The sequence below is a fragment of the Corvus hawaiiensis genome, chromosome 11 (assembly GCF_020740725.1).
Source record: "Corvus hawaiiensis isolate bCorHaw1 chromosome 11, bCorHaw1.pri.cur, whole genome shotgun sequence".
Taxonomy (NCBI): domain Eukaryota; kingdom Metazoa; phylum Chordata; class Aves; order Passeriformes; family Corvidae; genus Corvus; species Corvus hawaiiensis.
Genome location: NC_063223.1, coordinates 20114699 through 20132442, shown reverse-complemented (window position 1 = coordinate 20132442; position 17744 = coordinate 20114699). Strand labels below are relative to the sequence as shown.

Sequence of the window (17744 nt, the reverse complement as noted above, 5' to 3'; positions counted from 1 at the left end):
CCTTTTTATTCTGTTCCCACAGAAACACCTGGTGAGGGGGCAGCTTCTGGGAGGGAGTCACGACACAGCGGCGGGGGTGGTACGGCACGGTACGGCACGGTACGGCACGGTACGGGGTCACTACGGGTGGCACAGAGCACAGCAGACACGCACACCGTCACAATGTTCAGAGGGAGCGCACCCGGCATCGCATTTACCGCTGGAAACGGCGCCCAGCCGCGCTCGGCCCTCGATCTTTGCACCCCCCCGTCCCCCCGCCCTGTCCAGCAGATTGCCACAACTAGGGATGGGGGCCCGGCCCGGCGGGGGGGGCTGCGTGCCCCCGGTCCTGGCAGGCACGAAGGCAAGGTGGCGGATGTGCTCGGGCGGCGAGATTGGCCCCGGCGGGGGTCTCGGTCCCGCGTGCGATTTACACACTGTACAAGTATTTACAGCGCGAGGAGTGGCGGGGCCGGCGGCCCGCGGGAGGCACCCTCAGGCTCTGCTCTTGTCATCGGCGGGGCGAGGCGGTGGCTGTGCGCGAGGCCGGGGCTCTCCTCCGTGGGGCTGCCCCCGGGATCCCCGTCCCACAGCCGCCGGCCTGCCCCAGCCTTGGGCACCGGCAGAGCTCCCGGCGAGGGACCTGCCACAACAAAGCGTGGACTTCCCGCGGCAGCCGGGTCCTCGATCACAAGTGCATAAATCTGCTAAGAGCTTTCAGTACAGCGATGGACTGATGGAGAAGAAAAAAAGAAAAGTCCAGGCAAAGAACAGCAAGCACTGAAAGGCGGGTGGAACCGTGCAGAGAAGTAGCAAGCCATGCTCTACGACGGGACAGACGGTCACGGGCGCTAGGGCTGCCCTTTGGCAAAGTGGCCCTCCGTGGGTCGAACATGCCACGAATTCATACGCACGGATGGTCGGTACAGAATAGTTCTCGGGTCGCTCGGCGGCACGCTTTGCGATGGAACCCTTAGGCGCGACATTGAACTGATTAGCTATTCACAGGTCTTGTTCTGGAGTCGTGTTATTTCGTTGCATAGAACATCAGGCGGGTGAGCGGGCGGCTGCCCCCCGCCACGGGGGTGCCGGCGGGGCGCTGCCAGCGCGGGGAGGCGGCGGGGCGCGGGCGAGCCCCCTCCTCGGGCTGCCTCCCCCCCTGGGAATCCCCTCCTGGCAGGGCGAGTGGGCTTTGGCCGCCGGCCGCTGCGCCGGCCGTCCCCGCAAAATGGCTTGAGAAGGACTTGGATTGCACAGTAAAAGGAAGGATACTGCCGGAGGCAAAGCTCTCCTGATCTTGTTCCACGGGATTTGTGCTCTTGTGTAGCCTCCTGCACTCTATTGCTTCTACAGACGACAGCCCGTGTGCTAACTCATCGCACAAAGCAAAGAGGGAAGAGGATTTGGTATAAACTTTAGAAAAATAAAACCCCGAAACCAAAAGAAAATGAACCCAAAGAAACCGAGGAAAAAAAGGACCCCCCCTGACGACGCCCCGTGCCCCCCCCACCCCCCGGTGCGGATGAGGTATACACAGAAATCAAAGTGGGATGATTAAGGCTGTTCTTGAAAGAAAAGGGGTGCCCGGCGGCAGGCGCGCTGGCTGCGTGGCGAGGGCGAGCGCGGCCCTTTCAATGCTTCCAATGGCTTCGGGACGCGCGCCCAGCCGGCCGCGCCGCCTGTCAGAGTCCTATGGCCTCGTATTTCGGTAGTGAAACAGTGTTAGGTCCTAGCTGACGCGCTCCGGGGCTCCCCGGCGGGGCCGGGAGCGGCCGCAGTGCAGGGGGCGCGGGGACGGCCCCGGCGGGGCGGGTGGGGTCGGGAAGGAGGAGCGGCGCCCACGGCGCCCAGCCCTCGGCTCGCGGGGGAGAAAAACCTATGAAGAGGCCAGAGCTGGGGTTCAGAGGGAGCAACTCTGCGTATAATCTTGAGAAAGGGCCGCAGCCCACCTACGGGGCCTGACCCGATGGTCCGGATCAGGCCCATCCCCTCGGGGCAGCTGCCGGGGCTCGCCGTGTGCCGCGCCGGAGCTGCTCGCCAGGCGTGGGGGGCACCCGCCCCGGGGCGTCCGCCGGGCCCCTGCTCGGCCGCCGTTTGGTCCAGCATCCAGGGATCGCCCTGCTTTCAAAAGCTTGCGAGAGACAGAGAGAGAGGCGTTAGTCCGAGCAGCCCCTCCCCGCGGAAGGGACCCCGCCGAGCGGCAGCGCTGGCCCGAGCGAAAGAGCCCCAGAGAGCCAAGAGGCACTGCCGGCGGAGCAGCTGCCGCCGCCCCCGCCCGCCCCCACGCTGGACAGACTCCCGGAGCAGAGCCTGGACCGCCCAAATCTTCCCTGGAAACCCAGAGTCTGCACCAGCGCTTCCGAGACTGGGGAACAAGGCCAAGCCCCCACGCCTTGGCTTGGGGCCAGCACTTGGGGATGAAGATGGGGATGAGTGGCCCAGCACGAAGGGGATGGGTCCATGCTATGTCTTTCCCAGCTTGGGGGCTGGGAGTGTGGCAAGGCAGGGCTCAGCAGGTGCTGGGGGGACAGTGGTGCCACTGCGGCTGGAACCTCAGAGACGGCATGGCACAGGGGACTTGTGTGCAGGTGTGCCCTGTACACTCACTGTTATACTCAGAGTCTGGCGCCGCGTGCTGAATTCACTGGCTTCTTCATAGGTTTTTCCAGTGCAACGACTCAAATCTCCACTCACTTCCCAAACTCCTGCAGTGTGGAAGGGAGGAGGAGGGCATCAGGCACGGCTAGGGCAGGGAGAGCCCATGGCACAGTGCCCGGTGCTGGCTGCACTCACCTTGTGCCGTTCTCTCACCAGAACGAAGTGAACTTCTTGCCGAAAGCTGACACCGCTGTGGGGAAGCCAGAAGAGGTGTCAGTATGGCGCAGTGACCCTGGCCCCCCACCTCCCTGAGCCCCAAACTGTGGGAGCACTGCATCCCACTGGCTGCAGCCAGCCATCCCCAAGGTGTGTGACTGTCTCGGTGCAGAAGAGCATCACCATCCTGTCCCCATCCCGGGAGAAGCCCTCACCTTCAGTCAGTTTGCCTGCTTGTTCCGCTGCCCCCCCTGGCAGGATTTTGGAGAAGACGCTCTCTCCTTCCCCGCCGGGCTGCCCCGTGGCCATGCCCGCGGGACCACGTGGCCCGGCCGTCCTCGGACCGGCCTTGCTGTCTGCTGGGGGACAAACGAAGTCACTGTTAGCAGGGGACAGGCCCAGCTGGGGGAGCTCAGCTGAGCTTTGTGGTGCCAGGCAGCTGGCACAAGGGGGGACAGATGGCACAGTACCGCTGGGGCTCACTGACCTGCTGCTCCCAGGGGCTGTGCTGACGGCGCTCTCCCCGGCTGCTGTGGCACTTTTGCTGCAGGTTTGGATGTGTCCGTTGGCTCCGCTTTCGTCTGGAAGGGGGAAAACAGCTCTCAGGGCTCACCCTCCCAGTAGAGCATCCTCCGGGGGTTGCCCAGGCCGGGAGGTGTCACCGAAACCCCCAAACACTGCTCTACAACTCCAAAAGAGGCAGCAAGAGATCCAGGACATAGTGATATCCCCTCTTGGCTCCCCTTGAGGGGATGGCAGCTCCCACAGCACCCAGGGTTGTCTGTAGTGAGCATATGAGTGGGATACACTTTACCCCATGGCTCCCATCCCCAACGCTTCCCCTGCCAGCCCCTGGCCGCAGCCAGCTGTGCCGATTCCCGGCAGAGCTGTGGGGTCAGGAGGCAGCCTGGCCAGCTAAGCCTGTACTTACCACCGGTGCTGGGTGTCCACCCGGCTGTGTGTGGAGTGTGGCCGGTGCCTTCCCTGCTGCCTGGGCCGGCCCTGGCTGCTGCTGCGGTGGCCGAGATGAGGGGGGTCCCTGTGTCCTGCCCCTGGTCTCAGGCTGTGCCGAGCTTGCTGGCTGGGCAGCCTGGCGCGCTGCCGGCTGCTGCCGCGCTGCTGGCTGCCCTGCCTGCTGCTGCCTGGCTGCTGGCTGCTGTGGGTGTGAGAGGGGCTCTGACTTTGGCGCCGGTGTGGCCGACCCATGTGGCTGGGAAGGCTTCTGTGCCTTGGGGGTCTCAGTGCCATGGTGGTGAGCAGTGGGGCGGGATGACGGGGCGTAATCAGCGGAGCTGGGGCCATAAGGCGCGCGGGAGTCGGGCTGCTGCACCTTCTTGGGGCCAGCTGAAGGCCCATGGCCACGGGGCTCATGGCGGCCAGATTCTCGTGGGTGTTGCTTTGCCGAGCGGCGTGGGGGCTCATCAGTGGTGTGCCGGGAGGAGCCAGAATGGCGATCATACTCCCTGTGGTGCCGGTGCTCGCGGTGCTGGGGGTAGTCGTCGTGCTGCCATGGGTCTTCATCAGGGGGCTCATCATAATCGTGGTAGGTGTGCTTAACTGGGGGTCTCTTCTGCGAGGAAGAGTGGCCACCGTAGTGCCTGACCCTCTCTGCCCGTGCCTCCCTGGGCTTATCAAACCAGTCTGTCTCTTCCTGACCCAAATGATAGGCTTCGGAAACCAAAAACAAACCACAGTCAATCTCTCGCTCGAGGCTGTGCGGGTGGAAGCCATGCAATGAAGTGGGAGGGGCAAGCAGCGGGCACGCGCGCGGGGGACAGCACGTGCTGGTGGGGACGGGACGCGGCGCAGCAGGGCACCGTGCAGGACCGGCTAACACCGAACACCCAGGGCAGGGGGAGGAAGGCACGTGTCAAGCAAACTGAGGCGGTGAGAGTGTCTCTGCGTACGAGCGGACGGGCATGCCCCGGGGAAGTGCCATGCTCTGGGGTGATCACCACGGGGAGCCGTTACCTTCGCTGTCCGAGACAACGCAATGGGCATCATCCATGCCGTAGCCCTCCTCGTGCTTGTACGAGTGACTCCTTGGCACGTCTTTGATGTGCTTTTGCACATCAGGCAACGAGTGGCTGGAGCAGAACTGGGAGCAGGGGTCTCCCGCTGACTGGGGGCCTGGCCCTCCTGCAGTGCGTGATCCCCCCATCGACTTCCCCATGGGGCTGACGGGGCTCTCCTCCTCTGAGGGCTGCGAGCGCATGGGCGCCCGCCCACGGCTCTGGCTCATGCTGAGCGATGAGGGCTTGGAGCTGACTTTCTGGGAACGCTCCATGCTCTCCCGCTCATAGGACTTGCTCCGGCCACCCATCTCCCGGCTGGAGGACTTCTCCACTCCATAGCCAGAGGAGCGGGTTCTGCTGCTGGAAGAGTAGACCCGCTCCTCCTCATCCACCAGATCCCGGCTGGAGACACCATAGTACTTCTGCTGCTCATAGACATTCTTCTTCAGGCCATAGGTGATCTCATCCTGCAGTTTCTTGGCTCTGGAGGCCACGTTGCTGCTGCCAATAGAGGTGGTTGTTGAGTAGGAGGCCAGGTCTGACTCCACGTCTTTGGCTTCTTCAATGGGGGAGAACTTGGAGATCTTCTGCTCCATGCCCTGCTTCCTGTGCTTGCTGCGCTTGGAGGAGACGACAGCGGGTGCCAGGTTCTTGGATGAATGCTTCGGTAGTGGCGTGCCAGAGCTGTGCTTGTCCATCCGTGAGGAGTGCCGGTACTCACTGTCCCCGTAGTAGTAGCTCGAGCTGGTGGAGCTCCCTGACACCCTGCCATCGCTTTCTGTGCCCCGGTAGTAGCTGTTCTTCCCACGATGGTCAGGGCCATGGTGATCATAGATGTCCTCCTCAGACTCCTCCTCGGCTTTGGTGTAGCAGCAGGGACGGCTGGAGCCCTCGGCGTCCCCTAGATCACTCTTGTCTCTGCTGTGGCGGCTGTCGGTGCTCGTGCCCACCGGCTCTGCTTTCTGCCCGTCCACTGCTGGACTCTCCTTGGTGAGCTCGCTGATGTCCTCGATCATCACATAGTTACGGGGGATGTTCTGCTCCAGACTGGTGTAGAGGGACTCGGAAGAGTAGCTGGCCGAGGGGCCTGGTGCCGCGCTGGTTCTCTCAGCTGGACGGGTCTCAGGTGCCTTGTACTGCTCGTAGCCACCGCTCGCCGGTGCAGTGCTGAAGGTGACGTCAGGCACAGCAGAGGAGCTGGTGGCCGCACCGATGACCTCATAGTTGGTGGGGATTTTCTGTTCTAGGTCGGCCAGAGAGGTCTGCCGCGGCTTCTGGTGCCCACCAGCTATGTCTGCCGGGCTCTGGTAGAGGGCGGGCTGTGCCGCCGGCACGGTGGCTGCCCCAGCGAAGGCGCTTGGGGCTTGGTAGGGGTTTTGGGGCTGGAAGCCTGGCTGGGCTGGGGTGCCCAGCTCTGGGTATGTGGTGCCGGGGGCCGAGAAGCCACCGGGCGAGGTGAAGGTGGGCAGCGGGGCTGCCGACAAGCCATCCTGTGAGGTGCTGGCTGTGGGGTACTGGGGGTGCTGCAGGCGTGGTGGCGGGAAGGCGGCGGGGCCCTGCGGGGCAGGGTATGGGTAGGCGCCATAGGAGGCGGCGGCGGCGGCGGTATAGTCGGGGTACTGCCCGGCAGGGCGCAGGCCAGCGCTGTCGTAAGCGGCGAGGCGCAGGCTGTGCAGCTCGCTGTCCGACAGGTAGTCGCGGCGATCGCCGGGGTAGCGCAGGTAGGGGTGGTCCCGCCCACCAACCCGATCCTTCAGCAGCGACTCCTTGCGCTGGGTGATGCCCAGCTCCAGGTACTTCAGCTTGGCATCAATCTCTTTCTCCTCCTCGTCCAGCTCCGCCTGCTTCTTCCGCAGTTTGGTGGCCTCGTGTTCCACCAGCCTCAGGTCGCGGTCCAGCTCCTTCAGCAGGCTGGCCTTGGTGACAGGCGCGGTGGCCTTGGGAGCCAGGCTGCTCAGGTAGAGCTGGGAGGCAGCTGGGCTCGCCAGGGGGACGTGGGGCTCCTCAGGTGGTGGGCTGGGCAGTGTCCGCTTCACCTTGCGTGCCAGCGAGCTCGACTGCAGCCCCCCCACCTGCAAAGCCAAGGGACATCTGGTCAGGGGGGCAGGTGGGTGTCCCCCCACGTCCCACCCCAAGCATTGCAGTGCTCCTCCCGTGCCCTAGGGGCTGGAGTGAGGCATCCCGCTGTGCACGTGTTCCCCCACGCACTGAGAAAGCAGCGTTTATGTAAAAGCACAATAAATAGGATGGAAGTAACAGGCAGGGCGCCTTCCGTGAGTAATTACCGGGGGTGGCAGCCGGCCAAGCGCTGAGCTGGCCATGTGCATACCCTCTGCTGCAAAAAATGCTTTCTGTCCGCAGGCACTTGGCAGAGGGACCTGGGGGACTGCCCGGGGGTGCTGCTGCCCCAGGAATTGCCCGGGGACTTCCTGGCTGGGCACTAGACTGCCCAAGGCAACCTCAGTGTGTGGGCACAAAGGTGTGAGCAAGAATCACCACAACCCTAAATGGAGCCGTGCATGGTGGTCGCTCCTCGAGAGAGAAGGGGGACCCATCTGGAGCAGGGGACAGCCCTGATGCTGCCAACCCGCAGCATCTCCTGCCTGCTGACAGGCTCGTGCAGCCAGTGGACCTCCAGGGCCTCCCTCCAGCTGCTGGTATTGGCACGCACGTCTGTGCCTGCTGGCTGCCATCAACTGCTGCGGGGAGCCGGCCTTTTGAAATATTAATTACCACAGCGCTAATGAAACTGAAATGTCCCGAGGTGCCTCCTGGGGCTGTTCCCTGAGGGTAAGGTTGTTCCCTGTGGTGACGTACCTGTGAGCTGGGGAGCAGCGGGTGTTGGTAGAGGGAGAACCTGTCCTTGCCAGCCTCCTCGGCGGTGGGGCTGATGGGCTTGGGGTCGGACAGGGAGCGCTGCATGGTCTTGATGGGGCGTGGCAGCGTCTGCTGGCGCTGGGCTAAGTCGGTGGTGAAGTGCTTCTGTGGGGGGACGTGGGCCTTGTTCAGGCGCTCACTGGTGGCGAAGGAGGACTCCAGGAGGCGATGGGGGGATAAGGGGGAGACAGGTGAGTAGAGGACCTGGGGAGAGCGGGGTGGCTGTCGGGTCACCAGCTGGGAAAGGGATTCGGCCGGCAGATGGGACTGGTAACCAATTTCCAGGGGATCTGGCTTCTTCTTCTCAAACTTGCCCAGGGTCTGCTGCCGGACAGTGTGGGGGTCCAGGGGGCCTGTGCTCACTATTTGGAGGTTGGTGGAGTAGGGTGGGATGGTGGTGGGCACTGTCAGCTGGGGGACCACGACGCCAGGTTGGGGAGCTGGCTCTGGCTCTGTCTGGCAGGCCAGACTCTCACCCCGCTGCGTCTTCTCTGGGGCTGAGATGTACTTCACGATCTCCACTCGGGGGTCATGGGTGGTGATGTGAATGGAGGGGGAGACACGGAGGAGCTGGTCGGGCTCAGTCTGCACCGAGCAGTCGCTGATGGTCTGGATACCCACGCTGGCTGTGCGGGTCGCCCCATCTGTCTTGCCCTCAGTGCTGGCCTCAGTGTGCCGTGAGGCCCTGGAGCGCCGGCGGCGCACAGGCTGCTCCCACTCCCCGCTGTCCTCCTCGTCTGTCTGCACACTGCAGTCAGCGCTGCGCCGCGTCCGCCGCCGCCGCGACAGCATGAACCGCTCCTCGCCGTCCTCCTCATCTGTCTGCACGCTGCTGTCTGCCATCTTCCGCGCTGCAAAGGTCTCCTTCTCGTAGGCATCCCGCAGCCGTGGCATCGAGTTCCTCTTCTTGATGCCCCGGCCAGGCTCCCAGGACTCCTCGACTTGAAGTGACATGTCCGAGGCTGAGCTGCTGAGTGGCCGCTGTGGTGCAGGGTAGCGGGGACCAGCGGGACCCTCTGGGGGTGTCTGGCCTGGCGGGGGCCATGCCTGCCCATTGTGTGGCAGCACCCGTGGTGCCTCAGCGGGCCCCTCGGGTGGGCGGGCAGTGGGCTCCACGGGAGTGGGGAAGATGGTCTTCTGCCGCTTCTGCTCCTCCAGCTGCTGCTGCAGCTGGTGCTGGAGCTGGTGGATGTGCTCGAGCTGCAGGCGCTGCTGGGCGAGCTGCTCCCGCTGCAGTGCCAGCTGCGCATGCCGCTCTTCCTGCTGTTGCTGCAGCACCTGCTGCTTGATGCACTGCAGCTCCTGCAGCTCCCGCTGCACCAGCAGCTGCTCCTTCTCCCGGTGCCGCTGCAGCTCTGCGCGCTCCCGCTCCAGCTCCTCCTGCAGCCGCAGCTGCCTCAGCTTCTCCAGCTCCACGCGCTCCCGCTCCAGCTGCAGCACGTGCTCCTGCTGCTTGCGCTGACGCTCCTCTTCCCGCTCCCGCTCCTCCCGCTGAGCTCCATCCAGTGGTGGCTTGGGTGTTGTGGCCACTGGCCCGCTCTCCTTAGGGGCTGCTGGTGCTGCCGGCACCTCTGTACGGGGGGCAGCCGGTGGTGGCTCTGCTCTCTGCAAGCCACTGGCAGGGGCAGCGGGAGCAGCGGGGGCTTTGGGAGCAGGAGCAGCTCCCACCGCTGCTGGTGCTGTGCTGGCGACAGGCTTCCCCAGGTAGACGGGTGTCTCCATCATCGAGGTGGCTGGGGCTGGCCGGCTTGGGGCCGGGAAGCGGTAGAGGCCCTGTGTTGCAAGCGGGACACGGGGGGTGACAACTGGCAGCCTGGCCAAGCTGGCCAGTGGGACTGCTGCCACACCACCTGGGCCATAGGGTCTATATAGCCCACGCAGCATGGGCCGCAGCACCGAGGCTGGCTGGGTGGTGATGGGCAGCGTGGAGGCAATGGGGGTGTTGATGGTGGAGTAGATCATGCCATCGGCAGCCCGCACGGTTGCGGAGGAAGGAAGCATTTGCCGGATGGTGCCCAGGCGGACACCAGGAACGTTGTACTGTGCCAGGTTGCTGAAGCCCTGCCGTCCCTCGGGGAAGGTGGGGTTGTACATCCCACTGGGTTTGGGGGGTACAGGGCCCTGCTGCTGAGCTGCCAGCCCCGCTGTGCCCCCCTGCCCGGTGCTGGGGCCATATGGCAGCACATCAGGGCCGTTGGCATGCCGGCCCCCATACTGGTCCATGGAGTTGAGGGCAGCACACATGCGGCTGATCTCACGCGCCGTGGTGGCACTGTAGTGGGCCAGGCTGGACTCCTGGAAGCTGGCCAGCTCCCCCCGGTGTGAGAAACGGTAGTCAGAGTAGATGTTGGAGGCCGAGCTGTACCTCCGCATGGGGAACGGGTGGCTCAGCAGCTCTCCTGGTTGGCGGAGGTCAGAGAAAGAGCCGTACTGCAGTCCCTGGCCCAGGTAACCCCCCTCAGCAAAGCCCACGCTGTAGGAGTGCTTCATGGTGCTGAGGTCCACGGCGGCATCACCTGCTGGGGCAGGGAAGGGCTGATCCCCCTTTGTGTGGTAGTAGCTCATCCCGATTTCAGAGAGGTTCGTGTCTGACATGGAGGAGTAGAGGCGTCCAAAGGCGCTGGCTGGGTAAAACTTCTGCTCCTCGTAGAGCGCAGGTGCTGGGGCAGGCTGCTCCCGGTAAGGGAAGGTCTCTGGCAGCTCTGGCTCTCTGCTGCCATACATTGGCCCGCTGGCTTTCCGACCAGGCACCACTGCCGCCTCCCCGGTTTTCTTCTCTGGCATCTTGGAAGTGGGGTTGAAAGCACCCGTGCAGCTGCCACCGAAAGGGAACTTGTAGACCATGTCACAGCAGGCCACCTGGCTCTCTGGCTTCACGCCTGTGAGGTCCAGGACATTGGGTGGTGCCTCCTCCTTCAGCACTTTGGTCACTGGGCCAGTTGCTGACTCCTCCATCTGCACCATCATCACCTGGGATTTCTTGCCACCCAGGGCAAGGAGAGGGCTCTGGCTCTTCAGCTCTACTGGCACTGCCCGGTACACCTCTGATCCTGGCTCTGGTGGGAAGGACTGTGGGAGGCCGCCGGCATTCTGCACCCCACCGGTCTGTGTGAGGAGCACGTCCTTCTTTGCCATCTGGCCCGGCATGCCGTACCTTGCAAATTTGGTCTGGGGGGCAGCAGTGGGCTCAGGCTTGCCACTGGCCACCCCACTGGCTCTGACAGTGGCTGTCTGGACACCCTGCTCCACCTGCTTCACCTGCGCCAAGCACACTGGGCTTCCGGTCCCCTGTCCAAAATCCACACGGCTCTGGAAAGGGTCTCCATAGACCACAGGTTGCTTGGACTGCGAGAGGATCATGGGAGAGGCGATGGCCAAGCTGGCAGTGCTGGCTGCCGCGATGATGGCGTGGGGCTGTTCCTGGGCATTAAGGTTGATGATCAAGGGCTGGATGGCCGTGGACTGCCGGTTTGGGATGTGGTCCAGGGTCAGGCAGTACTTCCTGGCCTCGGTGGCCAAGGACGTCAGATCCATGCCTTGGTCTGTTATGATGATGGGGGCAGACTTCAATGCGGTCCGTAAGTCCACAGCGTTGCTGCTTGGCACCTTGGGCCCTGGCTCCACCCGGGATGTGCCGGGGATGGAGGAGATGCGGCAGAGGGAGATGTTTTCCGCAGGGAGTGCTCCCCAGCTGTACAGCCCTGTGATGCCATCGGCAGCTGAAGTCACGGCAGGTGCTTTCTGGGCATGGTCCTTCACTGGCTGTGCCCTGATGTAGGCACCTGCCGGCTGCTCAGGCTCCGGTGTCTGGGTGTAACCATGTGCCAGCAGCTGCCGGCTTGGCCTGGTGGGGGACGAAGTGGGAGACGTCAAGGCGCCAGAGCTGACTGGCTTGGTTTGGCTGGCTGCATCGGCCGCCAGTGTGATCACCATGAAAGGGGAGTCCTGTGAGGAGGCCTGCCGGGTCAGGCGTGGCGAGCCCGCCCGGTGCGGCGTTTGCGTCCCCTGCGCCACCATGGGGGAAGAGGCGTCTGGGCCAGCAGCAGCAGCAGAAGGACCCTCATAGGAGAGGACTGGGCTCTGTGTCTGCGTGGAAAACTCTGCCGTGGCCTTTGTGGTGCGGGTGGGACTCTGTGTCGGAGAGGTGGGTGAGAGCGGAGGGCTGGAGCTCTTGAAGAAGGTGTATGTCTTGGGCAGTGTGGGCTTGCTGTCACTTGCAGCTGGGAGCTTCTCCCTGGCTGTCTGCACACTAATCTCCACCGTCCTGGTTCTGCTGGTGTCCTCTGTCTGTGAGCCATAGCTGACAGTGCTCTTTGATGGAATGTAGCTTCTCCCAGCTACGGATGGGGCCTCCAGACTTGGTGAGACGTAGCTCTGCAGCGCACTCCCAGGGCTGCCTGCTGCTGTCGTCACCGTGCTGGTGCCTTTGCTATAAGCATAAGGAGTGGTAGTAGCCTTGGATACTGGACTGGGTGCTGTTGGGGCACTCTGGAGCTTGGCTAGGTCTTGTCCCTCCTTTGCAAAATGCTGGGTGACCCGGACATCAGGAATAGTCTTGCCGATGCTGCTGTCGGAGCTGGCAAAGGAGACAGGAGCAGAGAGCTGTGTGGGGCTGGTGCCAGGGGTGAGCGGGCCACCGTTCTGCTTCAGCAGGTCAGCATAGGCGCTCTCGGCATTGAGGAAACGCTTCTCCTGGTACGCCTCCTCCTGCCCCTTCACCTTCTCACCCTGCTTGAGGGCCAGGTCAAAGGAAGAGGACTGGTGCATCCTGGAGATGCTCTGTGAGGTCTGCAGGATCTCCTCATACACCGCTCCTGCCTTCGGGAGGGCACTGGTATAGTCGGGCTGGGAGGGGTGCGTGAGGCCGCCGTCGTACCGGTAATCCTCACCATATTGATACTCAAAGCCGTTCTGGCCCTCAGTACTGCGGTAGCCAACCTGCTGGTAGGTGCTGCTGTAGGAAGAGGCCGGCTGGGCCTGCTGGACCTGCTGCTTCTGCATCATCTCTGCCTTCCTCATCATCTCCTCGTAGGCTTCCTCGGCACTCTTCAGGGGCTTGCTGGTGGGCTGGCTGGCACCACTCTCCACCTTCTCTGTCGGGGAGTACAGTGACATGAAAGTGGGCAGGTTGTATTCGCTGCCTGACTTGTACAGCTTGGAGGTCACAGCATCAAAGCTCTCCGCTTCTGAGTCAATGGAAGGCGAGTACTCGGAGCAGGAGGAGCGGTGCAGCTCCTCCATCTCTGCCGCCTGTCGCAACTCCTCTGTGGGGGAGGCATCCTCGATGGGGGAGAGATTGCTGGGGGGGGTTTTGGAGCGCTCCCTCCTCCTCTGGGCCCTCAGCTCCTCCTTGTCACGCTTGGTCTTGCGTGCTGTGCTCCGGATGCGCTGCTGCTCCACCTCCCGCATCTTCTCCTGCTCCCGCAGCAGCTCCTCTTCCTCCCGCATCTCCTCCTCCTCAGACGAATCCTCAATGGTGGGCAGCAAGGGGCCATGTGAGCGATGCCGAGCCTTCCTCTGCTGCTTCACCTCCTCCAGCCGCTGCCGGCGGCTGGGGCTGCTGTCGCTATCCTCCTCCAGTGAGGAGATGGAGGTGGGTGAGGTGCCCGAGGTGTAGCTGGGCGTTGTGGCTGGCAGGGTGGAGGAGTACTCGCCCCGTGAGCGCTCCTCGGGGGAGCCTGTCAAGCTCTCCATCTCCAGCTCGGGTTCCCGGTCCAGACTGGTATCTGGCTCCTGGCCAATCTCCATCTCCCGGCCGTAGCCAGTTGTGCTGTTCAGCTCAATGGTCTTGAATCGCCGCAGCCCACCCTGGGCTGTGCTCAAGTCATCACCTTCCACTGCCTCCACCTCTTTGCTCTCCTCTGTGTACATGCTGCTGGCACCATGTGGCAGGCGCCGCTTGGCCGACGCTGGCTCTTTGCCCTTCTCTGCCTCAGTCTTCTGCCCAGCTTTGGGGATGCTGTACTTAGTGCGCCCATAGCCTTCCTCCTCCTCCTCGAGGTTGTCCTCCTCAGCACTCATCTCCAGGATCTGTCTCCGCATGAACTCCTCATCGGTCACCTCTGCCTCCTGGCCCTTGGTCCGGGGGGGCACCGGGGAGAAGCCCCCCTCACTGCTGTCCTCCACATAGTCATGCCGCAGCTTGCTGCCAAACTCATCTGAGGACTCCGCACTCTCCCGACGCTCCCGTTGGTTGTCCCACTCCTCATCCTCCTCCAGGATGTCCTCCAGCTCCTCATCCGAGTCGAAGGCTTCAGGGGTGATGGAGAGGTACCGTGGCCGCTGCTGTTGCCGCTGGTCCTCCTGTGGCTCTGTGCGGCTCTTGCTACGCTCGGGGGACTCTGTCGGTGCGCCCCGGCCTTCCAGGAGAGGCCTCATGCTGCTCTCCAGCTTAGTGAGCTCAGAAGGGCTGGGGGGGCTCTGCCCGGCCAGCCCGGTGCTGCTCAGCTTCTCCTCTTCCTGCTGCACCAGGCCGGTGATCTCGCTCTGTGAGCTGGAGATGCCGTCGGAGGAGTAGCCGGTGTCGCTGAGGCTCTGGGGGCTGCGGGACAGGTCTGAGGGGTAAGGCTTGCTCCCATCCTGCAGGCAACGAAGAACACAGAGTCAGATCCAGGCAGCTCCAGAGCTGCTGTTCCTACTTCCCCTCAAGCCCTCTCCCAAGGAGCACACAGGAAGTCTGGGCACCACTGGGAGCCAGCCCAGAACAAAGGCTGGGGGCCACCCTGTGTCCCCCAGTTCAGTGGCGCACCAGCAACTTGTCTGTGCTAACAAAGGCAGGTGAGAGGGTGTGCTGCAAGCAGGGGATGGTACATCTAATGGCCCCGGGGGTAAAGACATTGGGGGACTAATAAATATGTTTGAAAAACTGGGCCTGCAGCCCCCAAGGCACCCTTCAGAAGCAGGGCTGGATCCTCACTAGATGCCAGCAAAAATAAACAGCCCCCTTTAATTGGCTTGACAATTAGGCAGTGTGGGGGACAAGCCTCTGAGCCATGGGGACTGTGCATCACACCCAGCCCTGGCGCTACTGGCAGGACCTGTCACCCTGCCAGCACAGAGGCACCACAGACCACTCCTACTCTGGGGGCACAAGGAGGCTCTTTCCCTGGGGGCTGCACAGCAGTGAGGGGGGCAAACATTCCCTCCTGGCTCGTGGGGACCTTCTGCCATGTCCCCTCCCCATGGGGGGCTCTGCTGGCTGCTGCTGGGATGGGTGCTCCTGGGGGAACACCATCCCAAGGCAGCCAAATGTTTCCCCAAATTGTTTTGAATTTAGAAAAGGTGGGATGAAGAGCGTGAAAAACACCTACTGCTGCAATGTGGAATGTTGGAAAATGAGTTTTCCATTTGACAACAAATCCCAACTACCCTTACATTATTTTAAAAGAAATCCAAAGGCCAGAGATGACCTGAACTATTGCATTATGCCCAAATTGATGTAATCCTAATAAAAAGAAGGCAAATACCAGCATGCTGCCATGGAGCCTGTGAAGGTCCTAAGGCATTTGGGAATGCAGAGACAGCAGTGTTTGGAGCCCAGTGTTCCCCAAAAAGTCATTTCCCGGGGCAAACGGCCATGGTTTGTGGTCTACCTTGGAATAATCTTCCCCATTTGTGGGCACAACTACTGGCCGAGGCACAGCTCAGTACCACGCCAGCCTGGGGCAGGATGTGGTGCCCAGGGATGCTCAGAGCTGGATGCACCTGAGAGCTCACCTCCTGCTCCTTCGCCCGCAGTGCCTCGGGCAGTGCCCGGCTCTCCTTGCTCTCCACCTCTGGTTTGGGGGTGATGCTCTTCCCCTTCGGAGCGATGCTCTCAGGAGCTCTGGAAGGCTCCGGGGCAGCTTTGGGTAGGGGCTTTTCCTCTGCTGGCACTGGGGGCTTCTTTTCTGCTGGCGGTGGGGGCTTCTTCTCCGCTGGGGCAGGGCTCGGGGTCTTGGTCTGCTCGGCAGCCCGGAGGCTCCTGGCGGGCGAGGCTTGCTGCTCGGGGGGTGCTGCCGGCTCGGCGGGCGCGGGTGCCGGCGTGGGCGCTCTCTGCTGCTGGCCGGCGGCGGGCGGCTGGTGCCGCGGGGAGCCGGTGGGTGCCGGCTTTGGGGTAGGCAGTGGCATCGGGGCAGGGTCGCCGAGGCTGCCTTCAAGAAGCCGCTGAGTTTGGCAGTTCAAGCACAGCCATTCGTTCTTCTGCAAAAGAATGGAAGGAAAAGTCCTGTTGAAATTCTGGGAGCTTCATCCCAGCAGGAATCTCAGTGAGGAGCTCTGCTGATGGGACATGTGGCAATGGTGCAGAGGACTCGGCCCACCCAAACCAAATAACGGGCCGTGGAGGGGCATGCAGCATCACAGCCATACCCTGCAAACCATCCACATCCAGCTTCAACCCACCCCTACCCGTGTCCAGAACCCAGAGCTGTCCAGCCAGAGGGACCATGGCTGTGGCACAGGGATTGCATACTCTCCCCCACGATCCCTCAGCATCACCAGCTCTTTCATTCTTCAGCCTTGCAGTATTTCGGTTTTAAGCGAAATTAAACAATCAAAGGCAGATTATTACTGTAGCTTAATACTTCTCAGCTCCATACAGCTCCTCTCTTGCTCCGATTTGTTTTCTTTGATACAATAAAGGTTTAATAGCATAATCATAACACTTATGGCTCTTTTTTTCTAGGTTAACAAAAATACTGGGTAGACAAGTGTGCCAAAATTTCCCAAAGATATTACCCAAAGTACACGCTGTGCAGGAAAAGAACAAGACAATCTTGTCTAGTGAAATTCTCAGCAAGAGCTGTCGTTTTATGGCCTGGAAAAAGCAGAGGCAAGCGGGGCTGTGAGTGGCAGAGAGCCCGCAGGGCTACGGCAGGGGCTCTGCATTAAGAGATCAGAAGTGCTTTCCTCCCCTGGGTCGCCCAAGGGCTATTTTTACCCACCCAGGAATGTCCAGGAATAGGGGCCTGACATTTCTTTCCCTTTAGATGCTTCAGCATCTTAAATTTTTTCAGTTTTGCTGCTAAAAGCACAATATGCTCCAGGTTCTTTTCCCAGACTTCTCCTTTGCTGATTCATGGCTCCCAAAGTTCAGGGTGGCCAACCTCAAGGGGTGGCTGGCCCTGAGGAGCTGTCATGCTGTCAGAGAGGTGGTCTTGGTCTCTAGCTGGACCAGCCTGGGGCCAGGGCTGTGAGCCAGCTGTGTCCCCTGGGGCCCCAGAGGCCACGGTCTGCCTGGAGAAGATGAGGTTCATCAAAATGACATTGAGGAAACAGCCTCAGGTTGTGCTAAAGGAGGTTTAGATTGAATATTAGGAAAAATTTCTTCACTGAAAGGGTTGTCAAGCACTGGAACAGGCTGCCCAGGGAAGCGGCGGAGTCACCATCCCTGAAGGGATTTAAAAGATGTGTAGATGTGATGCTTAGGGACAGAGTTTAGTGGTGGGCTTGGCAGTGCTGGAGTAACAGTTGGACTCCATGAGCTTAAGGGTCTTTTCCAGCCTAAACAATTCCACAATTCTAATCCGTGACTCTAAATCCCATACAGATGGGACAGCAGCACTGTGATAGCCTTGTCATCTGCATCCCAGGAGTCTCCAGGTTATGATGAGATGCTGGAGGTACCTTGCAGCTGGTGGTGGCCAGGAGGAGCAGGGCTTTCCCACAGACCCTTCTTCACTCCTGCAGCAATCCAGCCCAGGAGCAGCCATCTGGCCCACACTCTCCAGGGAGCAGAGGGGCAGGAGGGCTGCTCCTGCAGGGAATGGGCAGGTGTAAAACATCCTCCCATCCCCAGCACCCTGCAGCAGCCCCTGCTCTTCACAGAAACATCTTAAGAATACATTAGGGCTTTGGAGGGCCATTAAAAAAATCCCTTTCAGCACAGTAATATTTAATTACTGCTTAATCAAAGAGAAAGTCTAATTAAGGGGCAAGTGCAGCCTATTGTATCTTAATGATTGCATTTGTCTTCTTTTATTTCAGAACTCGTTCCCGTTCCCGTGCCTCTGAATCAGATCTGCTCACCCCACTCCGCTCTGTAATTATTCCAGACCACAGAAGGAAATGTGATTGTGT

The 17744-nt window shown here is 61.7% G+C and overlaps 1 protein-coding gene across 3 annotated transcripts in view; it reads right to left on the bottom strand.

Annotated features, from left to right (window-relative positions):
- Positions 1-1473: 1473 nt before the first annotated feature.
- Positions 1474-17744, bottom strand: part of BSN (bassoon presynaptic cytomatrix protein) — an 88007-nt gene continuing 71736 nt past the window's right edge. For 2 of the 3 annotated variants that reach the window (XM_048315325.1, XM_048315327.1), the window contains 9 exons: positions 15402-15866; positions 7626-14264; positions 4765-6880; positions 3725-4461; positions 3281-3374; positions 3009-3152; positions 2773-2827; positions 2587-2684; positions 1474-2110 (listed from right to left, as the gene is read on the bottom strand). In XM_048315325.1, coding sequence (XP_048171282.1) covers positions 2787-2827; positions 3009-3152; positions 3281-3374; positions 3725-4461; positions 4765-6880; positions 7626-14264; positions 15402-15866 — 10236 coding nt within the window. In that variant the 3' untranslated portion in view covers positions 1474-2110; positions 2587-2684; positions 2773-2786. The remainder of the gene's footprint in view (positions 2111-2586; positions 2685-2772; positions 2828-3008; positions 3153-3280; positions 3375-3724; positions 4462-4764; positions 6881-7625; positions 14265-15401; positions 15867-17744) is intronic. The other variant, XM_048315326.1, reaches the window with a different exon arrangement.